The 24,693-nt window shown below is 43.6% G+C and overlaps 1 protein-coding gene across 3 annotated transcripts in view; it reads left to right on the top strand.

The window, feature by feature from the left end:
• LOC119165302 (receptor-type tyrosine-protein phosphatase H) overlaps positions 1–24,693 on the top strand; it is a 93,169-nt gene that overhangs the window by 33,759 nt on the left and 34,717 nt on the right. For all 3 annotated transcript variants that reach the window (XR_012885548.1, XM_075871473.1, XM_075871474.1), the window contains 8 exons: positions 532–840; positions 4,757–5,059; positions 5,214–5,516; positions 8,124–8,447; positions 8,874–9,167; positions 9,705–9,832; positions 10,949–11,156; positions 20,910–21,071. Coding sequence is in view for 2 of the 3 variants with exons in the window: in XM_075871473.1 (XP_075727588.1) it covers positions 532–840; positions 4,757–5,059; positions 5,214–5,516; positions 8,124–8,447; positions 8,874–9,167; positions 9,705–9,832; positions 10,949–11,156; positions 20,910–21,071 (2,031 nt within the window). In the remaining variant the exon portion in view is untranslated. The remainder of the gene's footprint in view (positions 1–531; positions 841–4,756; positions 5,060–5,213; positions 5,517–8,123; positions 8,448–8,873; positions 9,168–9,704; positions 9,833–10,948; positions 11,157–20,909; positions 21,072–24,693) is intronic.

Raw genomic sequence — 24,693 nt, forward strand, 5'->3', positions numbered from 1 at the left:
GAAATTCTCCGCCTAACGTATAACAATATTCTATGAACATTAATGAAGTGTATCCACCTTTTCTATAATATAACAATATAGTTGTTTTAGCTTTTGTGATGTGCTGACGGCAAAGAAAGATAATAGAGTGCACAGTGTTAACAGAACAAGCCTGCGCTTGTTCTGTTAAAGTGATGTCCTGTGTTCCTTGTAATCTGTCCCTACCGTAAAAAAATTGCAACTGCCAAAGAGAACCAATTAGCCCCTTTTGTCGCATTATATACTGCCCTCGTTTCAGCGAAATGCTGGAGAGTCCTGTAATATACGATGTCAATGCGTGTCAAAAAACACCAAATTATCAAAATTTCTGGAGCCCTCCACTTGAGCGTGCCTCGTATTTGTACCCTGGTTTCAGCTGGTAAAGCCTCAAATAGTACTGATTGCCTTGTTTTACCCTGAAGAATATAACACGTATCGCCAACTAACAAAACATATGGCGCAATCGTAAGCTTTATTTTGTTCCCTTTTTTCTCTTTCTTTTCTATTTTACAGCTCCAGGAAGCGTCACCAGACTATCCGTGGTAGAGGTCACCAATTGTAGCATCTCTCTGGACTGGAGCAAGCCCAATATTACACGGGGCAAAGTAAAATACTACAATGTCACGTACTGCATCGCGGCGAGCTGCGAATCTGCTACCGATGCGTGCGACACTCTGCAAGTGGACGAGGAGGAAGTGAATATTACCAACTTGAAACCTTGGACGTTTATCGCTATTCGTGTGGCTGCCGTTAACCTGATGAAGAATGGAACTGAGCTGCTCGGCGACGCAGCGTCACTTTGTGAAAGGACGAAAATAGGCGGTGAGTGTAATATTGCCGTGGTCACGAAGAAAAGGATGAGATCGCAAGGTGCGATGCAGGTGTGGTCGAAGCAGTGAGTATAGGCATATTTTGTTAGAGAGAGTTGGGGGATGTTGGAGGCACATCTTTGATAGGAAGTGGGTGCCCGGCGAACGAGTGTATTGGAGATTGATTTTGTACACTGTATTGTCACATGGTCATGACTTTGACGAAGGCACGAGTCTCTATGTCCGATATGAAGCTCTTTATTTGACCGAACTAGTGGCCGGTACACGGAAAGTCAGGTCATAGCAATACACACCGGCACTGATATCGGTGGTCGATAACATTACCTGACGCGGGGTGCCTCGGTATTTACGCATGTGGCAGCGAACATTCGAGCATTATCACTTGTAGCCACCGTTGTTCGAGAATGAACTCTACTTGTTCTCGTATGAGTGCTTAAAGCCTACCGGATGGTCCCAAAATAATCTCCAATGCTCTCAGACATTCTGGCATGATTTGCGTAAGGTGTTGTAGACACGTGCAATAGATAGAAAAGAAAAGAGCGTGTCTGGCTGTATTTAATGAAGGAAAAAATTCTACAGATGGACACAGATCTGGTGTGTTCGCCAAGGCAACGCCACTGTAACGAAGGCAAACCTTTCGAGACACTGATAAAAAGTGTGCGTGTGACAATCTTGAAACACTCAAATATCGTGGTGCACTTCCTCAAAAGTTCTGCCCCTGAATCAGTTAGTAGGACAATATTTGGGTCGATTCCTTTATGAGACATGTATCTAATGAAGCTTATTATCTAATAGCGAATAACATAGAGCTTGTGAATGAGAACCTTAGTGCATCGGGCCCCATCAAATTTTCATAGATTTAACACTGTTAAGTGGTGTAATTTTCGGCGTCAGTTATACGTTAAATATTGCTGTATTTCACGCACTCTCATAAATATGATATATTTAGGTCTGTCATGGTAGACTGGATAAATTTGAACGCATGGATCTCAATCTAACTAGAGAGATGAATTTAATTAGACAGGGGATGTAATCATTTCCTCTCGTTATAAGTTTGCTCGTGTTGTTGTTGAATTGAACCCGCACTCTATAGAGAGAGAGAGAGAGAGAGAGAGAGAGAGAGAGAGATAAAGATGCAAGGAAAGGCAGGGAGGTTAACTAGACGCACATCCTGTTTGCTACCCTGCACTGGGAAAGGGATGAAGGGGAGAAAAGAGGTTTCAGAAGGATAAGAAGGTACACACAATCTCGAGCACACTTGGGGGAGCACACACAGTCTACAGGCGGTCGCTCATGTTTGTTGACTTTAAGTAAAGTAGGAGTGCTTTAGTCGCTTTCTGCGCAACTGAGGCAGATGCCGAAGGTCCTAGAATCTTCTGCACACAAAATGGTCTGGAGCGAAGTTGATTCAAAACCATCCGGAGCTGGCATTGCTGTGTGTCGTAGCAAGCACAGCTGCACAGGACGTGTTCAATGGTCTCTTCAGCTCCGCAGTAGTCGCATGTAGAGATGTCTGCCATACCAATGCGCAAGGAGTACACCTTTGTGAATGCAACACCCAACCAAAGGCGCACTCTATGGGTTAGCGCTGCCACGCTATAGATGCCAAATTGTCGAAAGAGTTGACGAGACAGATCCTTCCTCGTACTTGTAGATCTTTACATTTCGCATCTGTGTATACACATTTCAGACACCAACGCACGTACAAACAGTAACAGCAATGGGTGGCTGAAAACTACCCACTCCCCCCACACACATACAAAAAAAGTCTTTTGGATGCGCAGGATGTCCAAAAACACCTTATAAGTGAGGAATATTGACAAGTACTTGCGAATAACAGTAATAAAATATTTTTGGTCATTTAAATATCCTCAAAAGTCCTCAAATAGCGGTTAGCCTATATACTTTTTTCATTTGTCCAAACAAGGTTGCTACATGTGACAAAGCAGTAGAATAGGTAGGTAGTACGTCTATGAATCGGAAACGTTATTTGTGAAAGCTAATACTATAGAGTTTTGTATAATATCGCAAGCCTGTTGACTGTTTTATCTTTTTTTGTTGCCGTCTTTTGTTCTCTTGCTGTCACAAGACGTTCCTGTAACCGTTCAAAGAAGCCATTCCAGATGTTTCTTCCAAGCTCTAGAACTGCGTTCATAAACGCCGCACTTAAAGGCAGCCTCTACAATTGCACTACATGGTCTCAGTTTCGTGAAGTTAACGTAGCTGGAGGCATTGCGTGATTAACAACAATGTTGGCCTGCTCATAACCACAACTGCTTGCTTACTTTACGCTAGTGTCGCAGAAGCTCTGGCCTTCGTGATTTGCTGTACCTCTGTGTGCGTGCAGGGCCCTCCTTCTTTGTCTCTCGCTCCTCTTTTTCCAATTCCTGTTTCCTTATCCCTAGTCAAGGGCAGCAAACCTGACGATAGTTCGGTTAGCACCACCCAGCTTTTCCTCTTTCTTTTTTTCTCTCTATTTAACAGCATGTCCAGTTCGGTTCACCTGAATTAACGTTTAGCTTTACAGTGGCTGACTGCTTCTCAATATGAGAAGTAGTCGTTCACAATAACCATCCTTTTACCTCAACAGACGCTCTCATCCCTATGGCGACATGGGCGCGTCAAAAACTGCAGTGAAGTTTTAGCTGGATTTAAAGTGCGATGCACGATGAAGAAGCTCTATATATCAATAATTATTATTTGCATAAGCGTTCTCCTCATAACACATGAAATATATTAACTCGAATAGGCTTGAACAAAAACCAAAAGGATAGGCACGTTTAAACTCGGACAAATAATGTTTGTCAGAACGCCATCTCGAGCTAGCCTAATACACCTGCTCTTCATTCGGTTTAGATGGACGTCGCCAGGAGCCGCGAGTGTCGTTCAGTCTGAGAGACTGAAATGCGGAACCGTAGTGGATTTTTTGGGGTTTAAACTTATTTCCACGATGGCTCTATTTTCGCTGTCACGGCGAAAGTATTTGTGGAAGTGTGTGTCTAACTTTACTCGTGGTGATTTGTTTTTCAAACTCTTGTAATTCCACGCTGATATTACGTCCCGTACTTTGTTGCTCGGATGCAGCATTTGGGGCCAAAGAAACCACCGTGGGCTACTTGGGAGTCGTGTTTCAGTGCATGCGTCAACATTGAAATGATTGCTCATGACAGAAAAAAGAAAACAAGAAAGGATATCAATATGGGAAATCCTTCACCACAAGTCAGAACAACAAACTGAAAATAGGCTTCCCTGTAAAATAAGCTGTTAAATCTTATAACATTACTTGGTTTATTTTGCAGGGAACTCTACAGGAAAGCTTGGTTATAAGCAACCTCTCCGTGTATATAAGGACAGATTGATCGGAACTTAGCTGATGATATCGCTTTAAGAAGTCTGTTTACCCAAGCATGAAAACTGACCTGTTTTTTTTTCTATGCAATTATCAACCGATATATCCACAATTTTTTATAGAAGCAAAATGTCTATTTGGGGTTAGAGATTATAGCTATGATTGAGGGAAAGAGTTCTTCCCACCCCCATTCATGTATATTCTCAGAAGTGTTTTCACATGAGAGCTGAGAAATATGCATGTTCAATATGTGAAAGGAGAATGTTTGGCGGGAGAATATGGGGTGGGGTTTAGCACTGAAATGACACCTGCCTGCTCCATTAGTTCCATATCGTTGTACCAAACTGTGTCTGCTTTTACATACACGTTGTTCTTGATGGTAATTGTTTTATGCTTGATTGTTCAACTGTTAATTTTTCTGCACCAGCCTAAGTACCATTCCGCCACATGCCCCAGAAATTAGCCATTACTTCTAGTGTCTTTTTGACTAATGATTGCTAGGAAATAACGAAAGATGGGCAGGATGATAGGCGTTTATCTTCAAATTCACAATTTGCAGTGCCAAGCAGGCCAGAAAGCATCAACGCAGCCGCGAAAGGAGACTCAATTGTAATTCGCTGGGAACCACCTCGTGTGCCGAATGGAGAGCTATCTCAATACAAGGTCGACGTTTGCGGCGAGAACGAAAGCACCGAAACTAGGTGTGACAATCACACTGTCGATGGAGGCAGAACCACCATTGCCATCCAGCGCTTGGCTCCGTGGACCGTGTACAATGTATCAGTAGCTGCCCAGAACATCGAGGGTGACCTGGTGTTGGAAAGCGAGGCAGTGAACACAACCGTGAAAACAGCCCCCGCTGGTAAGGCTAACGCAGTCAGTTTTTGATGACTTTGCATTTACTCTTTTGTGATTTTATGCCTGTACATCCCCTCTTTCTTCTCAACAAGTAGCACTTCAACATACAATTCTTTGTTTTGAGGGGTCAACTGAGAATAAGATGTCGTTACTTCCAGCCTCCTCCGAGCCACGGAATTTGATAACAACTGAACAAGAGCATTCGATCATCGTGGCCTGGGAGGCGCCAGAGTTACCACGAGGGCCATTGGATGGCTATAACGTATCGTGGATCATTGAAGACTGGCTCGGTCGTGTAACTGCGGTGGGATCGCTTGTTACCAGCAACAACACATGTCGACTTCCAGCGTGGAAACCGTACTCCAATTACACGCTGTCCGTGCGAGCGTTTCATCAGATGGAAGATGCTGAACCACTGTATGGTGATGCTGCGCTGAAGGCTTTCAAGACGGCTGTGGATGGTGAGATTGTTACGCGTGTACAGCATGTATGTACTTGAGTACAGAGTGGTGTTTCGCGACAAGAAACGACTACCCTTATCTGTTGTCTCTCGCGAAAACACTAAAGTGTCGGCTCAAGTGGCGTTGTTCTCGTAGAAGCTGCCTTTGCACTTCGGCGTGTTAACAAGGTGTTAACGCAACACTATCAGCATGTCAGTGCAGCAATAGCATGCATGCGGAAGATAACATTAGCACAAACACGAGAGGTTTTTGCCTTCTCCTGTCCGGTATACCTATAATTGTATGCGCAAAGGAGCTCACGGAATAGTGAGTTGTAGTACGACTTCCTCAACATTGTGTGGCACTGCGGAAAACCAAAATTATAGAGAAATGCTTGTTTACGTTCACCTAGTGTCTCTCAAGGCAAAATTAAAAAAACATCTCATTTGGTATTAGGCCACTTCCAATAATCGAGCTCAGCAGAAGAATAATATGCACTAGGTTTATGTACTAAAATCTATGCGCTTGTCTGGTTCTATGCAGCCTCTCACGTTTACACCAACGATATTCGGCATTACGCTAACACAAAGAAGCTTCATGACAAACAAGAACTTTTTATTTACATGCTAATTCTACTCCGGCCACCCAACTCATATAAGAGCTATGTGTGGCCGTTAGTTGACTCAATGGAATCACTTCTTCATTATTTACACAAATAGGAACTTTCTTTCGTTCTGTCATATATATGTAAATTTCAAAAATGGCACGTAGTAAAGGCGTTTCATATGTAATGTCATAGCGGACTATTCAGTCCTACAACCACGGGTTATTTAAAGGTTGATAGTCTTCACAACAAGATAATAATAATTACTGAGAGTCTACATAGCTAAAAACATGATACATTATGAGAAGCATCTTAGTAGGGACTTCAGATTATTTGAAACCACTGCAGTTAGCTAAAGGTCACCATAATCTAATCATTTGTGTATTCATTGTACCTATCTGTCATGGACATGTACTCGTCATGACCGGGATACGAACCGCCACCCTCGAGCTTGTGACATGGCTCACATGTAGACCTTGTAAAACATCGTGAAATCTTTTTTGGCTATTTTTCCCTCCCAAATGCTAACTGAACGATCAATACTAGTATCCGGAAAGCTAATAACCAAGCTTCGGTTACATAAAAGGCTCTCCTATTGTACCCATTATGAGCTCTTCCGATAACAATAGTGATCAGCACAATGAGAGTGACCGAGGTGCTTGGGCTGTACTAAACAACACGCCGCGCTTACGCAATGAGACACACGTCAGGGCCAGGTTCATGCACTGAACAGGCCTACGTCTTTCATTTTTCCGGTAGTTCCACGCAGAACATTTGCCCTTAGTGTGCACCGTAGTTCGTGCACTTCGTCCACGCTAGTTGGGCGCAAGTAATGAGCTGCAATACTAGCAATTCACTTTTAGTGCACAATAGCTCATTCCCACGCAATTTCAGAATATATATTTCATCTCCTTGTCTGGTGGCGAACTGTTGAGGAAGTCACTTCTTCACAGACGGGGCCGACTTAGTTCACTGAAAGAATCATGAGTCATTTAATATATTAATGCAGAACGCCACAGTACGTGTTAAATAATCTCACTATTCATAGTATATCGCATGTATTCTTAATAATATTGTGTTTGACAAAAAAACGAGCAATTCTAATAGTACTGTTTTCTAGATATTGAACATCTGTATTCGGAATTTAATTCAAATAGTTTAATTAGAAAATCTACTGCTGGAAAAAAGGAGCCAGTCAGTGGAAGTTATGCAAGAATGTTGATGTGCAAATGTGCAAATAGGAAAAAAAACAATGCAAGTTTAGAGGTTATTCTTCTTAAATTATGAATTGCCTAGATATATTAAGTTTTTACGAACACTGAAGATTTTGAACGCTACATACCAAGAAGGAAAAGTATTCAAGAGACGAACTTTTTTTGTAAATTTCTTTTGTTGAATATCAAAAAATATATTTTGTCCCAACGTGATAGTGGCCCGAATTGGACTAGGACGCTAGCGCTACCCATTGGACATTATTAAAGTTGTTTTATTCATCTATCCATTACCAGATGATATGATTCAAGGATGTTACTGAGTTATGGCGGAAATTCTCGGTGAATTTTGCACTTTCGCAGAAGTAAGAGCTTTCTATAAGTCCTTCTAATTAGCGAGAGATATAGGCAAACGAAAGATAACACACTAAACCTTCTAATCAACCTACAGAGGAAGGGTAGGAAACTGCTTTAAATAATATTTGAGCGCCTAGACGAAATACGTTTTTTCCTCACACTACTTTCAATGCAACGTAGTAATTCCTTGCAATGATTATGCCAAGCATTTCAGTGTGTCCACTTTCTTGTCAATGCTGCTTTCAAAATTTATTTACAAGGGCGCAACGTTGACGAGCAAACCTTTTTCTCACTTTTCTTTGATTCCTACAGCCCATCTGCGCTTTCAGAGTATTGTATTTTATCTACAGAGAAGCTGCGCTTTCCATAACTTTCAGTGAGCGAAAGCATACCTAATATGTTTGCACTAACTCGACTTGTACATTGCTTGTTCTCTTAAATGTTAACCTTTTGCAGCTCCTGACCTGGCAAAGGTGGACATCGTTGCAGGGCCACGATCAGCTGCGATTTTCTTGAGTGTGGCAGGCTCTCCAAATGGGCCCCTTGACGGTTTTCTGTGGTGTAACTACGTGACTTACAATTACCTCAGCGCCAAGAACAAAACTGGGGAGGAAGAACTCTGCACCAACGGATCACGCACAACTCGTCGGCTCCTTTTATTAAAACATCTGAAGCCCTGGACATCCTATACGTTCGCAGCACGTGCCTATAACCTGGACTCAGAGGGATCTCCATTGGAAGGTCAAGAGACACGGATTTACTACATGACAGAACAAGATGGTAAGGAAACGCAAACTTCCCTTTGGTTCCATCTTAATGTGGAGTGGATGTCATTAAGTTGTATTGGTAATAGCAAACTCAATTATCTTCAGAAATATTGGACGATCCTAGTGAAAGAGACTTATAAAACTCCTTCGTTTAAGTCACCTTGAACGTTCCAAAGTAACGCCATGCACTTACAGTTTTTACCCCTAAAAAGTATGGTACGATAAAAAAAAGGCATCCCGTAAAACAATAGTATGCAGCGACTAAGAAAAGCGTTCACAGTATTGAAAAAATTTTGGCAAAGAATACCAAAAGTTGCTGTTGTACACAAGCTTGTAAAACTTTTTTCAGCGTTTTCGCTGGCTCTCGTTATTTGATAATTTGTTTTGCTTGCTGGGAGCTTATTTTTTTCTGACAATAATTGCTTTCTTTTTTTCACAGCACCTTCGACTCCTAGGAACTTTTCGGTAGCTCGTTTTGAGTCTAGATCATTGATCGTCAACTGGTCCGAGCCGGCGGAGAAAAATGGAGAACTCGAAGGCTACGTCCTCACTTGGACCCTTAGCGCGGACGGCCGAGAGATCAACCACGTAGACATCAGCCCTCGAAGTACAAAGATATCCTCACTGGAACCGTACACGGAGTATGTGCTCCGATTAAGCGCTTACAACAAGCACCATTCGAAGCGTCTTGAAGGCCCATCGGTCGAAATCCACGCTAAAACGCTACCAGAAGGTGAGGTAGGCTTTCCTGACATATGGCGCGAACAGTCAAGTTTCTCGTTAGATATGATATACGTGTATTCAATGCGACCTATATCAGGTCCAATATGACTTTCGTATTTTTCAACAGCGGTAAACGTAAATGACAACACAGTGCTTAGGGGGGATAGAAGTCACTCATTGCATTTTCTGCGGTGGAATTCCCAATTTATTACGAATGAAGTATGGCCTGCCTATAATATTGTTCGGGAATGTGTAGGGAGTAGCATCTCTACTATGTCGAATGCTTCTTCAAGTTGATCTTTACGCCAGCGTATTACCCACTTGTCGACGTGCTACTTACGTGATGTAAATTGTGGAAAAAGTGAGACATAGCTGAAATCAAGCTAATTGATCTTGTTATGTAAGCTTGAAGAACTAATTGCACTTTTAAAGTATGCAATATAGTGGGATCGTGGCTTAACAATTTCGCGCAGGGCATAGCTCTGTTAATTAAAAGTAGTTCTCTAATAATCAAAATTTACACCATGTTCTGATTCCGTTGATACAGCACCTGGTCCTATTGTTGGCCTAAACTTGATGGCCTTCAAGAACAACTCTGTACACCTCTCGTGGCATCCTCCGCTTCAAAAACGAGGAGAGCTTCAAAGTTACGTTGTCATCTACAACGCCTCTAAGGTAGAAATTTCTTTAAACGTTTTTAGTTTTGAGGTGTTTATCTCATTTCAATCTGTTTGAATACTAAAAGGGGCTTTGGCGGTTTCCTTACAAATACCTTGTGGTGGCAGCATAGGGGCTTTGAAACAGCAACAGAACACTTTTTAATGTGAAAAAAATTTAAGGGTGTGGTGGTTCAAGTGTGTGCTTTGCTGGAATTCAAGTTGCATGGCATATGCAGAGTTTTGGAGCATTATTTTTTAGCATTGCATACTTATGGACGTAATTACTGAGACCACTTTCCTCTGCTTCATCACCTTCATAAAGGAGGGTAAAATGCAATGGGTTGGGTTAGTGGTGGCACTTTGGACGCAAGGACCAAATAGACGAACACGGAGCGTAGCGCCGTTGGATAATAGCGGGAGGCCGGTTATATTTTTTACTGCAACTGCTCGGATACCAGGAGAGAGAGCGCAGCTAGATGAAAGGGTTATGTCTAATGGACCTGCTGCAAGCTGCTTCCATTGAACAATGACGCGAAGGTTCCAGTCAATTGCTAGCTGAGTTACACTGTTGCATAAATTAAATTAACTCTTATGGTGCCCTTTTGTCATTGATTCCTGACTTAGATCTCCAGCATGGTGCCTTTTTCGAGTAGCTTTTGAAGTATATATTCGGAACAGAGCAGGACAAACTTACCCAAATATGACTCGATGCACATTTGCTTGAAGCTGCCTACAAATGACAAGTTTTCCGCATGGCTGAATACTTTTCATAGAATACATATTATTATAGTAAAGGCGTTGTTAAAATAGGGTAAGTAACTATGAGATCAAAACACACTTAAGAAATTTCATGTGCCTATCAAGTAATAATATAAGGTCTAACTAATGGTGCCCTTTAATTTTCAACTGTAGACGTTCTTGCATGTTTTATTGGCAGTACTCGAGCATGACACCTGCCATACGCAGAATGTGAATCTGTAATTTCATTCTCACTGATGCCTTCATAACAGTAAAATGTATGATGGTTCTGCACTTGCCATTCTTTCCGGAAGAACACACAATATCATTCGTCAGGAGACACGTTAGTGTTCACCTTGATTATTCTCACTGTGCTTTTTTTCTCACTGTTCAGCTAGGCAAACCATCGTTAGCGAATGTTCTCAGTGATTCGTTGCCGGTTGCGAGTGTATGCCACGGGAAACCTGTTGTCTGCGCCTTCGTCGTGGAGGAACTTCCAGCCGAATACGTCTACAGCTTTGACGTGCGTGGCCTGAACGTTAACGTCAGCACTTTGGGTGATGGCTTGAAATCGCCACTCCTGGTCGAGGTACCAGCTGGAGGTAAGAATACGCAGTTCGCGAAGAGCTGTGCATTAAAAGATACTTGAGAGTGCTATAGAGAGAGGCAAAACAGGCGAGTTGAACTTGTTTTTTGGAACACGAGAAGTGCCAAGTTCTGAAAACGATGCGCTGTATCTTAAGTTGGTAGACTTCATCCGCAATTCACGCACCTGATCGGGCCGTCTTCAGTGGCCCCTTCATAACGAAGTACTGCTTTACTTTAAAAGGGTACTGACACAAAGTCTTTGGCGTCGCGTTTTTTTTTTTTCTGCAATGTTTGCTTGGGGTTTAGTAGCCACAACATGGCACACTCATACCATGGCACATAGTTTGTTTCAGCACGTGACAAAAAATTCATTACAAGCCGCTTATTCTCAACCAGTTTCAGTATTAGCTTGAGAGAGAAACGACTAACCATCGGTAGCAACTATCACCACCTAGCCTGTGCAACTCTTTAGTACGTCAGCACACAGAACTTTGACGCGCCTCTATACGGCCCCCAGTAAGAAGTGCTTCCGAATAAGAAACGGGACTGCAGTGTCACCAAACACATAACTTTGAACGCGTGCGCCACGGACATGCACTCACGACCAGCTGCCGAGAAGTATAGACGGCTGGAACAAACACTGCGAATAAAATAGAGGCTGTGATGCCAATAAAGTTGTTTTATTGTCTGGGGCGTGGTGATGTGAGGGAAGTTAGGTGGTCATGAAAGAATTCCTTTTCATGGAGTCAAGACCTTCAAAATTCAGACTTCGAAGTTTCTGTAATATATCTCCCAAGTTATGTTCAATATTGATGTTTTGGAGATGAAATGTGCATGCTCCAAGGTTCAATCCCACAGTCTAGATAGGCCACAAAATTTTTCGTTAGTGCCCCGTTAATCTGCAAGCAATAGTGTATCAATCTTTAATTTTCATTGTTTCTTTACACCAACCACCCACTGAACACCCTTTCTCGGACAATGTGATGGTGTTATCGTACATATGTAAAGAACAAGCACACAAGAAAAGCGGATGTGATCCTAATTATTAACTTATGTGCCAGGAAGAGCCTCACTGACAATAGCATTCGTGTGCCATGGTGCATTATATGGTTTAATAATGGTTGGTTGGGCTCCGTACAAGGATTTCTGAGGCAACGTAAAAATAGATGTGTGCTTGTCCTCTACTGCGCAAGGTTTCGAAATGATGCCAGCTGTTCACAAGAGAACCATTCGTTTTTTCACTTCACTAATTGAATTATACTTCATTCTTTACCCTGACATGTAATTCGCCCTTGCATTACATAAACTGACCTTCCAGTGCTATACGTATCCAAGCTAACACTTCACTTCAATCAGAACGCTGAATTTCGTTTTCGGTAACTTTTTTCGAGTATTCATATGATTGGAAGTACATGCTCCTCTGCAGGCGCTTCAACAATAAACAAAAGTCCAGTGAGGTGCGGGGACCATGAATAAATATATCCACAATTTTTCACTTAAATTGAAACTGAAATTTTATTGCACAACAAAAACAAGTTACGATGAGGGCAGGAAAAAGGCTAAGAGAACAGCTTGAGTAGCACTGACTCCATAGTACAAAGGGTAGCACAGAAGGTGTGCGGCGAAGGACAAGCAAACTAAATGTGTTTTTCAATGAGCATTCAAAAAATAAACCATGAAAGATTACAATGCAGGCATAAAAAAGGTAGTCTACAGGCCACATCGTTATTTAAACACTATAAAAACGTAATTGTTGAAGTGATATGCTGGATATGCCAAAGTTATGTTCTCTACTTAGGTGGTTTAGAAGTAAATTATCGTAAATGCAGAGAAAGAATTGCGTATCAGTTTATGGAGATCAAATTATGAAGGGTTATCAGCCACAAATAGCTGCATCTCGGCGGTACTTACCTAATAATTTGGAACCTGGAGGCTTACACAAAATATTCAGCTTAAATCGACGACGACCCAGTGAGCGATAGAAAGGAAAATGATAGGTGTAACCTTAAGAGACAAGAAGAGGGCATACCATGTAAGGGAACAAACCACAATTGAGAATATTAAATTCAAAATCAAGAAGAAGGGGACGTGGGCTGCGCACGTAGAACGTAGGCAGGGTAACCGCTGGTCATCAGGGAGTACTGACTAGATTCCCAGAGAAGGCAAAAGTACGAAGTGGAGACAGGAAGTTAGGGGGGCTGATGACAATGAAAAGCAGAAGACTGGCTTGATTGGCACATCAAGGGAGAGGACTTTGCCCTGCTTAGGCCATAGTGAGGCTGCTGCTGCTGATGATGATAACGGTGCTTAGACATCTTTTACATATATATTGCACTAAACAGCGCAGAGAGAGGGCGCAGCATACTATACTCATTATGCAGGAGCTGCCTCACCAGTGAGGCTTATTTCACGAGCGCTATAAACGTAGCTAAGGGTAGTGCAAAAGAAAAAAAAAATCATCACTGTAGAACTCAGTACAAATAGTTAACCAGCAGAAGCTCGAACGTGTGGCCCCTGTGTTTATTTGTGGGTTCAACCCGACGAGGCACTGAAGCCACTCACAATTATTGTTTCCATGTTCATGTTTCTTAACGGGTTTAGACACACGTTTGGCTAGGGTTTACCACAGTGTTTTATTCACATGCCGCACTAAGACCTTGCATCCCAAGCCAAAGCGCCACTGGAGAATCTCGTCACGCTGACATTGTTGTGCCCACAACGCTGCTCGTTCGGCGCACCGTTGTTGCAAGCGTTTGACATCGTAAACTAACTCGGCGGCGGGATTTGTTGGATCCGCTGGCCACCAGCGCTTACATTTGTGTTCGCGATTGAGCGCTGCTTGAATGGCTGCCAAATCATTGTATGTATAGGTACTTGCTACCGGCAGCTAACCTGCCGGGCCTGTTATTTGGGCCCGGGCTGCAGCACCAGCCCGCCGAATGCGACCTCTCTAACATTTCCACTGTCGGCGCCCTTGTGAAGTTGTCCGCTGTTCGGGAGGTCCTAGAATTCGTGGCTGAGCCATGTGGAAGCTCTCAGTAGAAGCTGAAGCGTGTGTTCTCGGTGTCACGGCTGCGACGACATGGACGACGTCACTCACAGTGCAGCCAGTTGCGCGCGCGCTCTATAGCAAGACGCTGATAACGGCGTAATTGATTGCACAGCCAATGTAGATCACTCGTGACACCGAGGCCGAATTGTTTCTCATTTCTCCTAGCCATATACAGCTTTCGCTAAAGAAAAGAAACTAGCGCTCGACAAACATATGGGAATGGACAAACTGGGTTTCTTGATTTACGAACGCGAGGAGAGTTAGTCTTGCTCATTTATACTTAATATTCCTAACAGCGTGCTCAATCGGGCAACATCGTTCTCAGACCTGCTTTCAGTTAGATTGCAATATTGTTCGCGATATTGACGCCTCCAAACTTTATCAAGCATGGAATGAAAATTCAATTATTATCCTAGTTATTAGCTCGTTTCAGGAGCGAAGCTCCTTAAGGCATGGGCTGAGCGTTCCTTCGCAATCGTATGTAGCTAGCTCTCGTTAGTTCTTGAACTAGCCGTAGAGGATATTACTTGTTCATATAATGAAATGCATATACGCTGAAAAATGCGAATGGTACAATACTAGAGGACGTCACTTGAAGTATGATAAATGCAGTATTTACTCGCGTAATTAACCCACTTATTTTCTCAAAAAATTGGATTAAACATGGGGGGTGCGTTTTTTACGCGGAGTAAATTTTATGAAAACTTTTTTGGGAGGAGCGACAAATGCGGCAATGCAAAAAAAAAGTTAGGCCACTTAGCCTTTCGCAATTTACATACGCGTACACAGTTTGAAAACAACTTCTTTATGGCACTTTTCTAATCTTCGGTGGTTGATAGCGCTATCATCTGCAAACTGTCCCCGAGCAGTCCACGCGCTATAAAACCGTCTTGCGGCTATCTTTTCTCGCAATCGTTTAACCGCAACAGTGGTATCGGCTGTAATCTCAAGGGGCGCCCAAAAGCGTGCGCTACCACTCTACGACGCACTTTGCCAATGTCATAGCAACCTGGCAGGATGACCGTAACGGCGCCGTTAGAATTGTTAGAAACGAGCCGAGTTGAGGGAGGTTAGCAAAGTAATAAAAAATGAAAGAGATCCAACAGGTGAGGAGGCACCAGATGTCGGTTTGCGGGATTGCATCGGATGAATGTAGGGGGTGCGTTTATTACTTGGGGGAAAATTGAAATTTTGATTACTGAAGTTAGGGGTGCGTTTAATATGCGACTGCGTTCATTACGCGCGTAAATACGGTAGTGAAAATTGCAGCATATTCAAGGAGTGAATGAAGAGGAGGGTGGTGAAGCGTCCGTCAGTCTGTCCGTTTCTGCTTGCTTCGGCCCATCCGTGTCTGTTCGTCCGTCCATGCGTCCATCTGTTCATCTGTGCGTCCGTCCATTCATGCATCCGTCCTTGCATCCATCCGTCCGTCCATGTGTCCATCCGCCCGTCCTCTTGTACGTCAATCCGTGCGTCCATCAGTTCGTCCATTCATCCTTCCGTGTGTCTGTCCCTGCGTTCGTCCTTGCGTCTGTCCGCCTGCTCGTCCACCCGTGCATCCATTCGTTCATTCATGCGTCCATCCATCCATCCGTGCGTCCATCCGTGCGTCCATTCGTTCATCCATCCATGCATTTATCTGTTCTCTCGCGCATCCATCCACACGTCTGTTCAGCAATGCATCCATCCCTGCGTTCCTCCATGCATTGGCCCGTCCCGGCGTTCGTCCATGCGTCCACCCGTGCGTCCGTGCGTCACACAGACAGGGAGGCAACGAACAGACGCGGCCAGCGAATGATTGACGGTTTTCCGATAAAAAGTATGATATGTGCAAGGCAGCGATAGTTCGCGCTAGAAGACAGAACGCCGATGTGCGATCGCGCGAGAAAATAGGAACAACGTCACACGAAGACGTTGGTGATCGCGTGTTCGTTGGCGGCGCCGTGTGCTAGGGAACGCGGTGTAGTAAAATAGACGCCATTTTGGCGCGGGATCGCGTTTAGGAGGTCGGCAGATGGACAAGGCTGCAGAGCGGCGTGCGCGCAAGGCGGAGGTGGCTTGCGCTCGAAGACGGAACCCCGATGTGCGAGCGCATGAGGCAGGGGCGTGCCATGGGGCTGTGCGGCGGCGCTGACAAGATCCCGGCGTACGGGGACGGTAGGCCAAAGCAGCGTGGCCGTGGCGTCCGGACCCAGCTTCGCCCCACTCTCCATAATTCACCCCGTGGATATTCTGTCATTTCTTTCTTAGGCACCTCTAGCTGCACAACTTTCATTCGCGCAGTAAACTGTCTTGTGAATGTAGACTTTATATATTGAAATCATTGTCTATTCAGCAGTTCAGCGTCCGAAGAGGCTGGTATTTGGCTTTCAAACGTAGTTGTAGGTGGTTCTCAACTGAGGCACTTTGCGTGTACCTCACTGAAGCCAAAAATACAAACTTTCCTTTTGTATAAATTATCCGCTCATCTGTAAATTTCATGCGCTTCTTTATGTTTCAGTGGTTACATGAGGCTGGTTGGATATGAGAAGCCGATATTCGAATACACGTACTTGGAAGCCTCTCGGAGAAATGGTTATTAGTGCATGTTTTTCTATAAAATGTTTGTTGGATGCCTTTTTTTCGAATAAATTTTAGATAAAACGGTATTTAGGTGGATGGCAGCCAATTTTCACAAACGCTAACTTGGAGTACAACTATTGGCAAAACATATATACAGCCAAAAGTAAAACGTACCCTCTCATGAGTCATGACAGATAACAAATAAACCAAACACTTTGGGAGAAAAAGCTCAATAGATATATTCAACATGCACAAGGAAGTGTATTCAAACAATCACAATTAATAAACGCTCGGGATTTTGGTAAACAAGTGAAAATTTTAGTATGCATAAATATAGCATTAAAACACTCCGAAAGCAAATTGAGTCTACTTTTACAGCCTTTCTGTATGTGTTGTGAATTTGAAAGATCGAATCAACGAAAGGCAAGAGAGATACTTATATGCATGCACATACAATGCATGCACCACTCACTAGGATTAGTATACACCTGCAAATATGTATTTGGAGATCCAGTTGCCCATTACCATGTGGCTCAATTTGTAAATTGTTAAGCTACTATTCACTTCTATTTTGAAACGCCTGCGGATGGTCACCATACAGAACATTTTTACCAAAAAAATGATTAACACTCAGAATACATAATCATTTCTTTTGACACGCACTTTCCTAATAAAATTTCCGAGACTTGCACGCATTCCTTGTATATACACTTGACAAATGGGACAAAAGCAGCGAGAGTTATTACTTTACCAGCAGGCGTTGCAGGAGCCACGCCCATTAGTTATTTATACGAGCATGTTTTTTTTTTTTTTTGCTGCCAGCATCTGAGCGAGCGTGTTTCACGCATACATTCAATTTCACACCATGATCCACACCCATTACCGTGACTGGTGGGCTGGCATTAGCCTATTTACAGGCTCTACGCATCATAAAACAACTGTGTGAAAGTGGTAACGATGATGAGTTGACATACTTGGGTCTTAATATCCATCCTTGTGAACAGCAGGACGACTTTCAATGAACAAGCATCTCCGGCTCCTGCTAGCTCGCTTGGCTTCATTTTTCAATAACGTGAAAATTACGATGCGTATATATATATATATATATATATATATATATATATATATATATATATATATATATATATATATATATATATATATATATATATGTATATATATATATATATATTCGTGCGATGCCACATATGCTATGAAGACATACGCCTCATAACGAAGCCTTGAAATAATGCTTATTTATGACTTATTTTCATGGTTATGCGAGTCAAAAATTTCCGCCGATGCATGCTAAAATCCAATAGCAGCAGAGTGATCATAAACATCGTAAACGCAGGGTCTGCCGTCACGAAAATTGTCACTCAGACTTCTAGTGTAAATGAATATACGCCGTTCTCTAACTCGCTTCACTTGCCAAGTCATTTTTCAGGACCATTCAGGGAAAATCATAAGTTATAGTTCTCGAACTACAGTGCTGCTGTTTTGCCCGCGCCTTGTGACATGTGAAAATTATCGAAGAAAGCGCGCAAATGTATGAGCTGTGGTATTTGCTGCGTGTGGTTAATGCATTTTTAAAGCAAGTTAGAAGGCGATTTTTTTGTTGCAGTAATAAGCTGATGTTTTTCAGCCATGGTGTTTTTCGTGTAGCTATATACATGCTAATTACAAAGCCTTGTACACAGAAACCCTTGATTGTCTTAGGTGGAATTTCGTGCGACGTGCACAAAATAACGCAAAAAAGACATACACCCTCGAGGTACCCGTCTATGTCCTTCTACTGAACTTTGCGGCATTTGCGTAAGAGAAAAAAACACATCGTTATATGGATAGGTGAGCAGTTAAGTAATATATCGCCACATTTTATATTCATTAGCCCTTTCACTGCTTCTATACTTCTAAGGTGACAAGCGATAAAGAACCATTATTTAAAGCTACTGAACGAAGCAAATATTTACAGAAAGCATTTGGGGTGCAGGGCCACGTTGTTCCGCAAGTACGATTTTACACTACTGGCTACCCTCCCTCTACGGCACCAAAGACATTTATAGCCCTGCGTTCACCATCGATCAAACTGATCTGATCACCAAGCTTATCAGTGAGGAGCAGCTTCTTTCACCGCTTTACTCTCGAGTGGTCTGTGGGAGGCAAATCCTGGGTGGGCCGGCACGTCCAAAAGGCGTGCCTGGTGTTGTTTTCGCAAATCACCTTGGACAAATCGAGGAGTATTCCTTTGAGCAAATTTTATTGAGCAAATTGATGTTCGGGTAGGTGCCTGTCTGAAATGAAAGCCAGCTTAGGGATTCCTCCTTTGTTCCTCGTGGGGAGGCTGTAGATAGCATCAGCAGCAGGATGACCACATACTCATAAGAGACCGAAATAGACTTTTCTGAGGCAGTGTCACGAGATACCTAGTCTGTTGTGTACCCTAAAGCCACACTCTACACCTCCTGTTTCTTCTCATGTCCTGTGTGACAGGGCACCTACATTATCTTTTGCCTGGGGGAACCCTGTGTCTAAAGTACCTTTGAGACCTGGTGCAGCGAGGAGAATGTTAGTGGTCACACAACTGGCTTGCCTTTTCGGAACATTTCCAAAAGGGCCACTTGAGAGTCTGTAAAGATGTTTAGGGAACGTCTTTGGTAGTGGGTGTTGGCAATGGCCAAAGTGATGGTTGTTTCTTGAATTTTAAATCTACGCTATGGAGGAACCGTTGTTTGATGCAGTTGCGATTTCGTAAGGACACTGGTCTTCCACCACGACTACATCGTTATTGCGACTACCTGTGAAGAGCACTGTGACAACGCATTTTATGATCGTCTTATTTGTGTGCCCTTTCCGGATATCCTTGAATCTACCTCCCATATACCGTGAGGAATTCGAGGTTTCAAGTTTACGGGTTATGGAGACTACCTTAAAGTGAGCTTGGAGGTTGGGTGGAACAAGCTGTTTATTGGCGATGCCTCAAAGGAGTACCAATATGTCCAAGGTGCCGTGATAGGGCGCTGCTTGTAAGAGTCTACATAGGTAGAGAAGGTTAACTCCCACAATTGTGTGTTACCATTTTTATTAAAAATGTTTAGGGCTCAAAAACTTGGAAGGTGAGGATATTATGAGCAGGCCACCTTGTCGTAAATGTACCTGAATGGGTAAACCTGTCTTCCTCAAAAACTTGTATTAGTTTTATATGAAGGTTTGCGCTAAAATAGCTAAAAAGTCTTTAGGAACATTTTTGCACTTTGCTCACTCCCACAACATTAATTTTTAATAATGTCTAGTTCGGAACACTAACTCTAGTTCAAAATATGCAGCATGATTGAATTGGAAGATAACAATCGGGATGCACCTAAAGCAACTCCTGTATCAAAAAATACCTTATTATTTGTCGTATTAAGGTCATTATATTATTCCTAAGGACAAACTTTTGACAATTCTGAAGCTGGACATATCATTAGCAAAGGCTACCGGCCAATGAGAGAGGCACAGGACATAGAGAATGATCTATGAAATCTCAGCAAGGTTAGATGTGATTTTTTGAGTATGTGGTACCAATGAGATCAACCATGCGGCTATAGATTTCAGTTGGAGCCAGCAAAAACAAAGTGTATTTGACGTTACGTAAATAATGGTCCCCTATCTTGCGTGTCCTTGCTTGTACTATAGCCACACTTATGCACGTTCAAGGTACATAACGGACTCATATACTGTGTTCTCTAGTTGTTTTTTTTTCCTCTTTGTCTCTCGGTTCCTGATCTGCTGCATTCAGTGGTGCACCAAATCGCTCAACGTTGTACAGTCTGCCGAAGGCAGGAGCATTACTAGCGTCACATAGCCTTCTGTCAAGGAAAGTGGAGAGTGGTGAAAGTGGGGATGGTCGAATTTTTAAAACAACTGCAACTAAGCAAGAAATGCAATTGCTTCTTAATAGCAAAAGGACTCCCGTTTTTACTTCATATTTTCACAGAGTGTACTGAGAAATTTCATTTTTTTGTTATTTTGCTTGTGCTTTTATTTACCATGTGCAGTGTGTTTTCCAATAGAAGGATTTAATTGTGTTTTTTGTTATTCTGCTTGTGCTTTTACTTACCATGTGCATTGTGTTTTCCAATAAAAAGATATGATTGTGTTTTCGCCTTAGATCCACCTCCTCCGAAGAACATGTCACTGGTGGCCGCAGACTGCCCATCGCCGGATGAGCCAGACTCTCAAAAGAGGTTCATGATTTTCGTTGACATGTTCGATGACAAGAATGGCGAATTAAGACATTACGATGTGGTCATCGGATCCCCAGAGCTCATTGGTAGGTCTTCAGAAGCCCTTGCAGAAAATTGGCTGAACGCATGGTCACAATTTCAGTGAAAGAACAATAGCACAAGTCGATATTGTTTAAAAGAACAGCACGCAGTGCCGTAACTCCGTAAAAGTGCAATGTCTTACGCAGACTCCGTTCAGTGTGACAGCTTGTCTGCTCTCAGGTCATCCGTCACGAGTTTATGTATTCTTGCCCAGTCAAACTTGTGACATTTTTATAGTAATTCGTTGCAGCGTTTAATATTTCACCATATAACGCAGAGGTTTAAGTGATCGTGCATTGCTCACCAATAATAGACTATTTTTATATACTTTAAACGTAAGTTAGGTCGGCCTGTGATATCTACCAGTAAGGTAAAGGGTCTGTTCGATATGATGCCAAGAGTATAGCTCACCAATATATTGTTACCACATATGCAATTCAGGTATGTACACCTGTGTAGTGGGGAACAGGGTGGTGCCAGACGAAGAGGACGTTCGGTTGGTGGCTTAGAGGTCTCTGGTTCGCGCTCAATGTATACCCTAGAGTCAACCGTTACGTCGCCTCTGAATAAACCCCTCTCGTAAACGTAACAGAGTGGTGGAGAAGCTGGGTAACTTGTCAATCATAGCCATAATGGTGGTGTCCCTGGTGTGTAGATTATCGCAATGGGTCTTATCCAGGAAATCGCTGCTCTCTGCATGGGTGGCAAAGGAGAATACTTGTTGTTCACGAGTCTCTGCAAGTTTCAGATCCTCCGGAAGCACTGTAGGTTCATCATAGCAGTTAATCACCAATAAATCAGTATGCCCTTGCGCAACCGATAGCGTGCAGTAGGGTATTAGAGCTGCCTTCTTTATGTAACTGAGATGCACGGGCTCCACGGTTGCGTCAAATGTTTTCTCGCTTGCAGGTGAACAGACAACAGGGACACATTTTGCAGACAATGGCGGCACAGTTGTGTCCACAGACACGCAAAGAGCACTTTCCTGACTAGGCGAGTTTTCCATAAACGCTACTGGAATATAGGAATCCCCTGTAAATTGTCCTGTTGCGGCAATCGACAGTGGCACCATATAGCTTCAAGAAATCGAGTCCCAGAATGACGTTATGCGTAGTATGAGGGAGAACAGCAAACTCTGCAACAAACTTGAGACAAGCCAAACTAACAGTCACAGTGCAGACACCAACAGGTTGTAACACATCTCCGCTCACTCTACAAAACGTACCAGGACAGTCCCAACAAAACATACTTTTTCGTCAAAGGAGGTGGGTGAAAACGGAACTCATCACTGACACGGTTGCACCCGTGTACACCAACGCCATTGTTGGTACATCATTGAAAAGCACTCAAACCTTATTTTTAAACATGTAACCTAAAGAAGGTATTTCTGTTGAAACCAAACACTGTCTGGCGACCTCGCCTCCAACGGCCGCACCGACCAGTTTTTCGTAGGAGGCGAGGAGTGGCGGCGCCGATGAGACCGTGATCGGTTGCCGCGAGGGGCAGGCGGTGGTGTCGCACTGCGGTCAGAGGCCGCAGATTGGTTTCGTAGTGGTCCCGGGATCTCGTAAGACGAGCTTCCCAGGAATGTCAATGCTCGTGTAACGCCAGAACGGTTATATCTCTGTGATTGGTCGCACCTTGGCGGCGGCCGGTAGTTGTAATACCTGGCAATGTGGCCTTCGAAGCCACAGTTGTAGCAGAGTGGTAGAGGACGCTCGCCGAATCAATGCTAAGACCACTTATCTATGAAGGGTCGATGACGAGCTTGCTGAGCGGGGGCTGCCGGCATCTGTGTGGTGGGGCCGTGACGAATGCGTTGGCCATATCGCTGGTTGGCCACGAATGGATTGCAATGTGGCTACGGAGTTCTAGTTTCACTGACCTCTGTCACACATACCGAAGGTTGCAAAGGAGCAAATGGTGCCGCCGTGTAGTAGGGTGAACTGGTAGGCGGGTGAGGAATGATTCTGTCAATCCAACCGCCTTGTCACTGCAGCTCTTTACGTATTATTGTCCGAATAGTAGCGGCAAGGTTGGCGGGCAGGCTCACGTTGACGCTGGTGACCATTGTCACATTTGCCTGCTTACCAAATTTCGGGCAATACGACGGGTCTTCAGCTTCTCAATATTACGGCAGTGACATTGGACGGCGGAGACGGAAGTGAGGTCTTCCCTGCCCATACAAATTGTAGACGTCTTCTGCTATGCCCTTCAGAATGTCTCCGACCATGTCCTCTTCAGACATATACGGGTCTATGATCTCGCAGGGCATCAGAATTTCTTCTATGTAGGTGGTACACGTTTCTACAGGAGTCTGAGCTCTTTGAGCCAACGTGCGCTCCACGCTTTTCTTGTTCGAATCAGAGTCGTCGAAGCCTTTCTTGAGTTCTTCAGTGAAACGATCCCACGTTGTTAAGGAATCTTCGTGGTTTTCGTACCACATCAGGGTGCTTTCCGCGAGAAACAGCGCGACATTTCCCAGTTGGTCGGTGGGATCCCAGCAGTTGTACCGGCTGATGACCCAACATTCGGTCATCTAGGCACAGCGAAAACTCTTTGCCATCTTCAAGAAAGATTCTACTGGCCGAAAATGCACCAGACGACGGAATAATACCTGTCTAGCTCTCACGTGTGCCAACGTCATAAGCGCCCAACAAATGCTCATCCAGGAAGAATACAATCGGTGCCGCCCCCTACAACTCCATTCGAGCAAGTCGAATGAACCTTGAACCTTTCCTTGAACCTTTCCCCGGTCTTCCGATGAAAATCGCTGAATATTCGTCTGCACCGACCATTTAACACGATACTGCGAGACAGCTGCCATACCATAGGCAACTGCAGCCGATGTGTCTTTCTTCATGCAACGCTTTGTAATTCTACGACATGGACCTCCCAAAATTGTAATCAGTAACCGTGGCCAACAATTCACAGCAGACGTGGTGGAGGAGATGCTTCGTATTTGCGTTTCAAGCTTTTGACACTCTACACCATACCATCCCCAAACGAACGGTCTAACTGAACGAACGAACAGAACTCTCACGAACATGCTGTCTATGTATGTCGCATCAGATCACAAGGACTGGGACAGTATTCTACCGTATATCACTTATGCAATTTAACACCGCACAGCATGAAACTACCGGCTACAGTCCTTTCTTTCTTCTATATGCTGGACCGCCTCGTCATACCCTGAGTACCCTCTTCCTGTATTTGGACCACCATGATCCCTGCATATCCGAGATCATCTGTCGGGCAGAAGAAGCCAGACGCCTTGCTTATTTGCACCCTCTTGTTTCGCAAGACCACTCGAAGGCACATTTTGACCACCGACACCGACACGTGACGTACAATCACGGTGACCTATTATTACTGTGGACACCAACTAGAAGACGTGGTTTGAGCGAGAAACTGCTAGCGCACTATGCGGAACTTTATCTTGTTATAGACCATATCAGTGATTTAGTTTACCGCATAGCGCGTTTTCATTTGAACGGCCGACGGTCTGCAAAAACTGAACTTGCCCATGTTACGCATTTGAAGCGATTTATTCCTCGAGAGATTTTTTGACTCGCCCAGTGGGTTTCGTCTGCGCGGAGGGCAATGTTACCACATATGCAATTTAGT

Source organism: Rhipicephalus microplus, chromosome 8 (genome assembly GCF_043290135.1).
Source record: "Rhipicephalus microplus isolate Deutch F79 chromosome 8, USDA_Rmic, whole genome shotgun sequence".
In the NCBI taxonomy this organism is placed as follows: domain Eukaryota; kingdom Metazoa; phylum Arthropoda; class Arachnida; order Ixodida; family Ixodidae; genus Rhipicephalus; species Rhipicephalus microplus.